An 11,531-nucleotide genomic window follows, 5' to 3' on the forward strand; every position below is an offset into this window, starting at 1 on the left:
TATGGCTGATAACAGGGAGCAGCACCTTGTATGTGACCGCACCCAATCATCCATAATCCATGTGATATGAGATGTTTCTGAAGAACCACAAGTCCAAGCAATTCCAGATGAAGGCTGGAGATGCTGGGAATTGTATTTCCAGAGAAGTGGCGCTCTGGGACTTGCAACATGATAAGACTGATGAGAGTAGCAGGACTTGTAATCTCTCCAGGGCGTTAGGTCTCACACACAACCGTATTTTGGGTCCGCTTCCCAGCTGCATTTTCTGTGGATTGCACATGGACTCATTCATTCCTACAGGTCCGCAAAAAAGACGGACAGCACGCAGATGTCATCCGTGTGCTGTCCGCATCAGCGTGTCCGTCCTGCAGATTATAGAACACGTCCTGTTCTTGTCCGTTTTGCAGACAGGATCAGGGGGGCCAAGGAAAAAGCGGGATACACAGGGAAGGTGTGTGCAAAACAGATACGGTCGTGTTCAGATCTGCAGTACGGCTAATAAAGAACACGATGAGAGTTCTAGTATTGCAGCTGGGATTTGTGGTGCCTTAGGAAGGAGATGCTGGGACATGTCTTTCCAAAGCAGGGGGAAAACTGCGAATAGCAGTGTTTACACAGAAGAGGGTGCACTGGGAGTAGTAGTCGTCCCAGTGCAGTGCCTTTTCAGGCAAGGGGGCACACTGGTGGTAGTAGCCTTTCCTAGGCAATCGGTGCGTTGCAGGCGCGCTGGGAATAGTAGTCTCTCCGAGGGCAGGGGGGGGGCGCGCTGGGAATAGTAGTCTCTCCGAGGGCAGGGGGGGGGGGGGCGCGCTGGGAATAGTAGTCTCTCCGAGGGCAGGGGGGGGGGGCGCGCTGGGAATAGTAGTCTCTCCGAGGGCAGGGGGGCGCGCCGGGAATAGTAGTCTCTCCGAGGGCAGGGGGGGGCGCGCCGGGAATAGTAGTCTCTCCGAGGGCAGGGGGGGCGCGCCGGGAATAGCAGTCTCTCCGAGGGCAGGGGGGGGCGCGCCGGGAATAGTAGTCTCTCCGAGGGCAGGGGGGGGGGCGCGCTGGGAATAGTAGTCTCTCCGAGGGCAGGGGGGGGCGCGCTGGGAATAGCAGTCTCTCCGAGGGCAGGGGGGGGCGCGCTGGGAATAGCAGTCTCTCCGAGGGCAGGGGGGGGCGCGCTGGGAATAGCAGTCTCTCCGAGGGCAGGGGGGGGCGCGCTGGGAATAGCAGTCTCTCCGAGGGCAGGGGGGGCGCGCTGGGAATAGTAGTCTCTCCGAGGGCAGGGGGGGCGCGCTGGGAATAGTAGTCTCTCCGAGGGCAGGGGGGGCGCGCTGGGAATAGCAGTCTCTCCGAGGGCAGGGGGGCGCGCTGGGAATAGCAGTCTCTCCGAGGGCAGGGGGGCGCGCTGGGAATAGCAGTCTCTCCGAGGGCAGGGGGGCGCGCTGGGAATAGCAGTCTCTCCGAGGGCAGGGGGGCGCGCTGGGAATAGCAGTCTCTCCGAGGGCAGGGGGGCGCGCTGGGAATAGCAGTCTCTCCGAGGGCAGGGGGGCGCGCTGGGAATAGCAGTCTCTCCGAGGGCAGGGGGGCGCGCTGGGAATAGCAGTCTCTCCGAGGGCAGGGGGGCGCGCTGGGAATAGCAGTCTCTCCGAGGGCAGGGGGGCGCGCTGGGAATAGCAGTCTCTCCGAGGGCAGGGGGGCACGCTGGGAATAGTAGTCTCTCCGAGGGCGGGGGGGCACGCTGGGAATAGTAGTCTCTCCGAGGGCGGGGGGGCACGCTGGGAATAGTAGTCTCTCCGAGGGCAGGGGGGGCACGCTGGGAATAGTAGTCTCTCGGGGGCCGAGGGCACACTGGGACTCTGCATGATACACGGGATGGGACCTGCAGTACCACCAGCAGAATACATGATGAGAGTTAGCGTACTGCAGCTCAGCAGGAGCTGGGACTTGCAGTACCACAGGCAGGCAATGTTGGGGGTAGTAGCACCTACATGGCCGCTCTTACCTTGAACTCCCGGCTGTGCTGCGGCGTGTACTCCAGGGTCCACAGGGAGCGCAGGAGCTCGGCCAGCTGCTCGGTCACCTCCCCCCGGTCCTGCGCCCCCGGGCTGGGTAGGGGGCTCCCCGAGGCCTCGCTCTCCTTGTACTGCTCCAGGCCCAGGAACTCGGCGAACAGGTCGGTGTTGCTGAGGCACTGCAGCACGGCGTTCATGAAGCAGGTGTTCCCGTGGTTCTTCAGGCCGGACAGGCCGGGGAGGCGGCTGGGGCTCGGGGAGGGAGGCGGCGGCGGCGGCTGCGGCAGCAGGTGTGGGGACTCCGGGGCGGGAGGCTGGGGCCGGGCCGGGGAGCCGCTCTTCTCCCGGGCGGCGGCGGCATCCTCCTCCTGCTCGGTGCTGAGGTGGGACAAGGTGCTGAGCGTCCGCAGGAAGCGGCTGACTAACCCGCCGCGCCGCCAGAACAGCTTCTTCCCCAGGGAGACCTTCTTCTCCTTCCAGCCACCGGCCGCCGCCGGGGCAGCACCCGACACCTGCGACATGAGGGCATTCCCGTCCGGGCCCCGGGGCTGCCTGTCACAGGGAGGTGCAGCACTAACTTCCGGTCCGGGGGCACCCTGCTAAACGCTCCCCTGCATGGTCGGGGCCAGATTGGAGTTCCTCCTGGAAGGTCCGGATGACGTGCGGGTCACGTGGTGTGCAGTTCAGTCACATGACCTCTGCCTGTTTTACCTGTCCAGTCTATGGAGGGTGGTGGTCGTGCGGCAGGGGCTCTCTGGGATGTTGGGATGGGGGTTGTAGTCCTGGAGGGAGTCTGTTGAGCTTCATGAAGGGGCCTGCAGGGGTTAATAGGCTGTATGTGGGGTGTGGTGGAGACTGTGCACAGGACAGGGTAGGTGATCATGTCTGATCACTGGGGGTCCCACCACAGTGTCCCCCTTAGAGTGGGGGTCCAGAGCCCCCAATTTGTATGGTCCAGCATGTATGCTGTCACTATATTCACAGTCTATGGCACAGGGCTCTGCTGTCTGGTGGTGGTAGGTGTCCCTGCATGGATTAAGCCACACCCCCAAAGGGGCGGGGCTTAGCACTGTCATCATGTGGGTCCCAATGCCCCCCAGTAATATTAATGCCTCTATTAGTGCCCCCCAGAATTGATAATGCCCCCCGTAGTGCCCCACAGAATTAATAATGCCCCATTTGTGTCACCAATATTAATAGTGGCCCCAGAATTAATTACCCCATTAGCGCCCCCTGGGATTAATAGTGCCCCTAGTAATAGTAGTGCCTCCCCCCCAGAATTAATAATGCCCCATTAGTGCTCCCCAGTAATACTAATTCCCTAGTTAGTGCTCCCTAGAATTAATAGTGCCCCTATAACAGCCTCCCAGTACTATTAGTGCCCCTATAACAGCCTCCCAGTACTATTAGTGCCCCTATTATTTATAATGCTCCCCATTAGTGCCCCCCAGTAATAGTAATTCCCCCAGAATTACTAATGCCCCCATTAGTAGCCCCCAATATTAATAATGCCCCCATTAGTGACCCCAGAATTAATAATACCCCATTAGCGCCCCCCCAGAATTAAGTGCCCCCAGTAATAGTAATGCCCCCAATAGTGCCTCCCAGAATTACTAATGCCCCTGTTAGTGGCCCCCAATATTAATAGTGCCCCCATTAGAATAGCCCAGTAATATTAGTGCCCCTCACCTCATCCATTTGATGGCGCTGCTGACTGGAAGGACAGGACCTGCGCTCCAGCGTGATGACGTTTGGCAGGTCCTGCTGCTTCCAGTCAATGCTGACGTCAAATGGACGAGGTGAGTTTATTTTTTTTCTTTAACACAAGTGGGGGAGGGGCGGGAGTTAAAGGCTGTACTATTGAGCGCTCCACAATGGAAGCGCTTATTAGTAACAGTCCATATAGGAGAATACTACCAGCAGGGCACTAAAATACCGGCTTGGCCGATGAGTTACCGGCCAGGTGGCAACCCTAGCGTCGCCCTCGCCATCTAAAAGTGTATAATAAATGTCCTTCAGGGGACAATCCGATAGATGGGGTGGGGGTTCGGGGTTAGTTAGGGTTTTACATGACCAGCCATTAATATATGATCATGAGGGTTCATCTCCCAAACTCCTTCTGGTTATCTTAAGGGGGTTGTCCAGCTTTGGAGCCGGCAACCCCTTTGGTCTGGACCTGTCCCCCTGAGCGTAAAAAAAAGAAAGGAGGCTCGCTTGTCCGCAGTCCTTCCCCACAGGACCAAGAAGCGGCTGGGTCTCGCCACTGCTGCAGCCAGTCGGAGGCCTCAGCGACGGCTTGAATGGTACATCACCGTTGTAATGGGGCCCACTCTGTCACTAGAACAGACCTGGTGTTGTCTGTCTCCCTGGGTCTTTATCCTTTCTACAGAGATCTGGACTGTGCTGCAGGGGAACCACCAGGCCACTGCCTCCTGGAGTAGTCTCTGTTCAGTGGCTGCTGACCTCCGGGGTGAAGAGACACCGGTCTGTGCAGAAAGCACTGACAGATCAGGCAAAACCGTAGTCAGGGAAAAGCCAAGGTCAGAGTTTGTGCGATCTGGTAGGCAGTCCAAGGTCAGGGCGGGCAGGGGTCAGGTCAGGCAGCAGTCCAAATCCAGAAAACGGTCAGAAGTCAGTACACAGACAGACAAATGTAGAAACAGCACACCTTAGCAGGAACCAAGCAAACTGGTACCTATTGCTTAGGCCACTTCCCACAGGGGAAGGTGCCTAAAGTACTGGATGATTAGCCTTTGACTTGGAAGGGTTAGGGTGTGCCTGTGCTGGCCCTTTAAGAGCCAGAGGGAGTGGGGTGGCAGAGAAGTGGCATGGGGCTGTGAGGTTCTAGTCACTAATGGGGGAGGGCTAAATGTCGTGGGGGGGTCGAGGATGTTTGTTTTCCGTGTCCTCTGTGTTTTATTACATAATAAAGTCTCTCCTTGGATTTGGGTCTCGGTTACTTGGGATCCGTCTCGATTTCTCATATAGGATTATAATATTAATGTCAATTGGCAGACCACCGGCAGGTCCTTCCATTTACCTGGTGCTGCACAGTACGGTAGCAGTCCGTTCTTTAAAAATGGCGCCTGCTCCAGAGTGCAGAGGAAGCCATTGCCGACGCATTTCCGCTGGTTCAAACAGCAGGAACCAGGAGCTCATGTCTGCGATCGGCGTTATTTCATCCCTCAGATGCCATAGTCAATCGTGACCATGGCGTCTGAGGCTGCCCATACCATCTCCCCCACGCAGTGATCGGGGAAGCCGTTCATTCTCTGTGGAAAGTTCAAGGCTACCACCGCAATACATCCCTACAGAGCCCTGCCTGGGGCAGCGAATCTCCCATAGAAGACAATGGTAAATCAGTAGTGATATGATGATCTTAAGGGAAACTTTTAAAAAGTATGAAAATACGTTTAAAAAAAATGTTTTTAAAAATAACTAAACAAAAGTTTAAATCACCCTCCTTTCCCCATAATAATAAACAATATAAAAAGATCATTTGCACCGCCGCGTCCGAAAACACCTGAACTATTAATATGTGAATGTAGCTATCCAGGACAGTGGATACCGTAATAGGGGAAGAAATCAAGGTGTCGGATTTGCCAGGTTTTTGTCGCTTTACCCACCCAAAACAATGGGATAAAAAGGCATGCGCACTCCAGAAATGGTATCAATGAAAACAACAGATCGCCCCGCTATCGTCCGTAGACTTAAAGTGTTGCCGAAAAAGTTTTTGGCCAGTTAAAACCAGGTGGGGACATATATCTTTTTAAAAAATGTTTTTATGTTCTGATTGCAGATTTTTTTTACATTTAATTTTCTGAACATGATTATGGGGGCGGCCATCTTGCCTGAGCCCTCATTAACAGTATTTAGAGAATTGCTTTACGGCAGACACATGGGCCTCGAGGGAGGAGATAAGCTGTCATATCACCTGGCGGATCCTGTGTTATCTGTACAGAGGTGAGATCTGTCATTGTAATCCTGCCTGTGATGATAAGTAGATAACTGCAGTAAAGTAACGTCTACAGACCAAGAAGTGGCGTCTGTTATTAGGCTTAGTGGCTGCAGAAAAGTTGCAGGAACTTATGGTTTTTTGTTATAACATCACCCAAAATTCTCTAAAACATAAAAACATGATTTAAGCAACTGGTCATATTAAATATATATATATATAAAGTTCTGGAGGTCACAATATGGCCATGGAAAGCAAAAATCTGTGTTTTTTTAAGTTTTTATTTTTTTAAGTATTAAAAAAATTATTATTACTTATTATTATAAGTATTACAGTAATCGCACTGACCCGGAGAATGAAAGGAACAAGTCAGTTTTAGCACATAAGGAAGGCCGGGAGTAAAAAAAATAGAAACGGAAAATTGCCCAGGTCCTGAAGTGGTTAAAGGGGCAGAGCTCATACATTATGCAGGGCCCGGGATTCTCTCCTTGGAGTTTCTTGAATTCCTGTCATGCTCCGCCCTTGAGGTTCTGCACTAGACCTAGAATAGTCTATACGTTTTGCCTGAAGTGTTCCTATAACCACCAGAACCGGGGCGCTACATCCGGTCATGATGACCCCCGTTGGGTACTGCCCAGTGTACCCACAAGATCATGGTGGGAACTTAGTGTCACAAAGGGTTAACTGTCTAGCTGTGTGACTGGTACTTTCCCTTTGTGGCAGTCATCTAATAAACCTTATCTCTAAACTACTGAGAGTCATAAACTCTATCAGTAAGAGAAGAATTGATCTTTAAGGCTCTTTCACACCTGCGTTCTTTTCTTCCGGCATAGAGTTCCGTCGTCGGGGCTCTATGCCGGAAGAATCCTGATCTGTTTTATCCTAATGCATTCTGAATGGAGAGAAATCCGTTCAGGATGCATCAGGATGTCTTCAGTTCCGGAACGGAACGTTTTTTGGCCGGAGAAAATACCGCAGCATGCTGTGCTTTTTGCTCCGGCCAAAAATCCTGAAGACTTGCTGCAAGGCCGGATCCGGAATGAATGCCCATTGAAATGCATTGATCCGGATCCGGCCTTAAGCTAAACGTCGTTTCGGCGCATTGCCGGATCCGACGTTTAGCTTTTTCTGAATGGTTACCATGGCTGCCTGGACGCTAAAGTCCTGTTTGCCATGGTAAAGTGTAGTGGGGAGCGGGGGAGCAGTATACTTACCGTCCGTGCGGCTCCCGGGGCGCTCCAGAGTGACGTCAGGGCGCCCCAAACGCATGGATGACGTGATCGCATGGCACGTCATCCATGCGCATGGGGCGCTCTGACGTCACTTTGGAGCGCCCCGGGAGCCGCACGGACTGTAAGTATACCGCTCCCCGCTCCTACTATGGCAACCAGGACTTTAATAGCGTCCTGGCTGCCATAGTAACACTGAACGCATTTTGAAGACGGATCCGTCTTCAAATGCTTTCAGTACACTTGCGTTTTTCCGGATCCGGCGTGTAATTCCGGCAAGTGGAGTACACGCCGGGTCCGGACAACGCAAGTGTGAAAGAGCCCTTAAAGGGGTTCTCCAGCCAAGAACTGTTTTTTGCTCTTTAATGCTAACCTGTGGATTAAAGATTATTGGTGACAAACCTTCCGCGGTGTAGCTGTTCCTCCCGGGATCTTCCTCCAGGTCACATGGTTCGTCCAGCTGGATTTTCTGTTCTTCCAGGCGAAGTCTGTCTCCCGGTCGTCTCTTTCTGCCTTGAGCAGGAGACGGATCGTCACTAATGACGTCACCGCCTCCTGCAAGTTGAAGAGCCGCCCTCCGTCTTCTTCCTCCAACGCAGGCGCAGTAGGCACAATGTACGCAGTACAGTGCGCATGCGCCGGTCTCTCTGCTCCGACTACATACAAATTTACAATGCGCATGCGCCAGAATCTCGAGTGAGGGAAGCGTCAGAAACTGCTTCCTACAGTTTCATTTCAACTTCAAGTATGAATTGCAAAGGGGGCACATCAGGGGCAGTGTGGATGGCAAAGGGGGCACATGAGGGGCATTGCGGATGGCAAAGGGGGCACATGAGGGGCATTGTGGATGGCAAAGGGGCAGTGTGGATGGCAAAGGGGCACATGAGGGGCAGTGTGGATGGCAAAGGGGGCACATCAGGGGCAGTGTGGATGGAAAAGGGAAACATGAGGGGCATTGTGGGTGGCAAAGGGGCACATAAGGGGCAGTGTGGATGGCAAAGAGGGCATTGTGGATGGCAAAGGGGGCACATGAGAGCAGTGTGGATGGCAAAGGCGGCACATGAGGTGTACTGTGAATGGCAAAGGGGGCACTGGATGGCACACAGGGGGCACTGTGGATGGCAAACGAGCACATGCAGGGCATTGTGGATGGCAAAACGGGCACTGGATTGCGCATCAGGGGCACCATGGATGGAAGTGTGGGCACTGGATGGCACACAAGGGGCACTGGGAATGGCAAAGGGGGCACTGGATGGCACACAAGGGGCCCTGGGTATAGCACACTAAGGGCACTGTAGATGGCACACAAGGAGCATTGGGAATGGCACACAAAGGGCACTGGATGACACATGAGGATGGCAATGGTGGCATTGGATAGCAAAAAGGGAGCCCTGTGGTTGTCACTGTTATGGGTGCTCAGTATAAGCGATAGGGCTCATGCACAGAATCAATATGAGTTTTGCGTTCTGCAAGTCGCAGATCCACTACATATGGTTACTGTCCGTGTGCGATTTTGAATTTTTTTTGCAGCCCCATTGAGTTCTATGGGTTTTAGATCTGCATTATGAGGACCAGAATAAGACATGTTCTGTCTTTTGCAGAACTGTCATACGGATGTGGAAAGCACATGGACGTCATGAGTGTGTTATTTACATCCGTATGTCAGTTCCAGTAAAGACAGAACATGTCCTATTCTGGTCCTCAAAATGAGGACCTCAAATCCATAGAACTCAATGGGACTGCAAAAAATGCAGATCGCAAAATGGATACGGTTGTGTGCATAAAGGTTTAGATACACAGCTCAGCAGGCTGTATCATAGAAGATGGGATTAGATACACAGCTCAGCAGGCTGTATCATAGAAGATGGGATTAGATACACAGCTCAGCAGGCTGTATCACACAGGACAGGATTAGATACACAGCTCAGCAGGCTGTATCATAAAAGATGGGATTAGATACACAGCTTAGCAGGCTGTATCATAGAAGATGGGATTAGATACACAGCTCAGCTGGCTGTATCACACACAACAGGCTCTCTATCAGGCACACATACATGTTAGGATTAGATACAGATGTGTTTGGATGTGTGTGCCAATTCCAGCTGTTTATCACACTCTGGAGATGGTGAAGATCCCGTGGACGGTCAGTGATGGGTTTAGACCAGGGATGCCCAACCTGCGGCCCTCCAGCTGTTGCAAAACTACAACTCCCATCATGCCTGGACAGCCTACAGCTATCAGCCTACAGCCAGGTATGATGGGAGTTGTAGTTTTACAAAAGCTGGAGGGCCGCAATTTGAGCATGCCTGGTTTAGATACACAGCTCAGCAGGCTGTATCATAGAAGATGGGATTAGATACACATTTCAGCTGGCTGTATCGCACACAACAGGCTCTCTATCAGGCACACATACATGTTAGGATTAGATGTGTTTGGACGCACTTGCCGATTCCAGCTGTTTATCACACTCTGGAGATGGTGAAGATCCCGTGGACGGTCAGTGATGGGTTTAGATACAGCTCAGTAGGCTGTATCACACAGGATAGGATTAGATACACAGCTCAGCAGGCTGTATCACACAGGATAGGATTAGATACACAGCTCAGCAGGCTGTATCGCACAGGATAGGATTAGATACACAGCTCAGCAGGCTGTATCACACAGGATAGGATTAGATACACAGCTCAGCAGGCAGTATCACACAGGATAGGATTAGATACACAGCTCAGCAGACAGTATCACACAGGATAGGATTAGATACACAGCTCAGCAGGCTGTATCACACAGGATAGGATTAGATACACAGCTCAGCAGGCTGTATCACACAGGATAGGATTAGATACACAGCTCAGCAGACAGTATCACACAGGATAGGATTAGATACACAGCTCAGCAGACAGTATTATACATGATGGGATTAGATACAGATGTGTTTATTACACTCTGGAGATGGTGAGGGCAGAGCCTGCAGACGGTCAGTAATGGGATTAAGACACTGAGTGAGAAGCAGATTCCTGTCTGTGGGCAGAAAGATGGACACAGGAGTTGTAGTGGGTGGAGCTGCTGCAGGCAGAGCAGTGTGGGGGCGTGGCCAGCCTGTGACTGATCTCTGTGCAGTGCAGCCAGGCTTGTGTATCAATAAAGTTATGTATTCAACAAAACAAGAAGGGAAGAAAGTAAACAGATCTGCCAGGATAATCTGATGTCTTCCAGGGGGGAAGGAAAGCTCGCACATGAAAAACAGGTATTGGGGGGCATATGTATGCATGGTGAGGGGTGTTAGGAGCACATAAAAAGAATTTAGATTTTGGGACCGGAAAACCTCTTTAATGAGTGTTTATAAGGTCAGAGATAAGGAGCCGTCAGCTGAGCTGCCTGACGGAACAGCGCAAACACAGACAGCAGGCTACTAGAGAATCTCGGTGCTGTACAAAGAAAATGTCTCACAATTTTTTAATAAAGACCAAATGAATGAACAATTTTAGCTCAAAATAAGTGCAATGCAATAGTAACAAAAAATTTGCCGCCAAAAGGTGTACGCATCCTTTAACCCCCTCAGGCCCACTAGTGGGACAGTAAAGTTTTATTAGGAAAAAACATCAGTAAAATTAGGTGTACCCCGAAATGGCACCAGTAAAAAATACAATTTATTCCTAAAAAAGCAAGCCCCATCGATTGAAAAATGAACTTACCCTTAAAGGGGTTTTCAGCTTTTTAGCCATTTTTCAATTCTCCTGCCAGACCTGAGGAGTCAAGCGAACTTACCACTGGTCTCTTCACCAAGCCGCAGCCCACGCATGCTAATTTCCATCATCTACAGGGGACCAATGACTGGCCGCAAGCAGGGACGTGTCCACCAAGTGGCACATCACTGGGTCACATGCCTCTGAGGCCATTTATTGGCTGCAGCAGGAGACGTGACCCCGTGCTTCCCAGAAGTTTGCATGCGTGGACCAAAGGAGCTGACACTGAGTGGCAGGGAGCAGGTAAGTAGGCATCCTACTACTGGTCTGGGAGGGAGGAAGGAGTGGCATTCTCAGGAGGAATAACAGAGGGATGGCACAATGCAGAGATCTAGGATCAGTTAGGAGACCTGGCAGCATAAATGAAAACTGCATGAAGGACTTATGTGGCCTTTCTGCAGGAGCCTTATGCTGAGCAACGAAACAAATATGTGTCCCCCCCCCCCCCCCCCCCCAATAAAGTGATACCAATAGGAAATACCACTGAGATTTCAGTAATGGTAATTCTGTAATTCAGCCATTAGGGGGCGCAGCAGGACTAGCATCTGCACAAGCCTATGAGTGATGATGTGTGAGATTCTTGCACTGGGGCTCAGGCAGTGATTCC

The 11,531-nt window shown here is 52.0% G+C and overlaps 1 protein-coding gene across 3 annotated transcripts in view; it reads right to left on the reverse strand.

Moving 5' to 3' along the window:
* The window catches only part of LOC122944880 (ubiquitin carboxyl-terminal hydrolase 31-like), a 54,019-nt gene extending 51,407 nt beyond the window's left edge, over window positions 1-2,612 (reverse strand). For all 3 annotated transcript variants that reach the window (XM_044303587.1, XM_044303588.1, XM_044303586.1), the window contains exon 1: window positions 1,988-2,612. In XM_044303587.1, the coding sequence (XP_044159522.1) occupies window positions 1,988-2,518 (531 nt within the window). In that variant the 5' untranslated portion in view covers window positions 2,519-2,612. The remainder of the gene's footprint in view (window positions 1-1,987) is intronic.
* Window positions 2,613-11,531: the final 8,919 nt, after the last annotated feature.

The sequence above is a fragment of the Bufo gargarizans genome, chromosome 8 (genome assembly GCF_014858855.1).
Source record: "Bufo gargarizans isolate SCDJY-AF-19 chromosome 8, ASM1485885v1, whole genome shotgun sequence".
Classification (NCBI taxonomy): domain Eukaryota; kingdom Metazoa; phylum Chordata; class Amphibia; order Anura; family Bufonidae; genus Bufo; species Bufo gargarizans.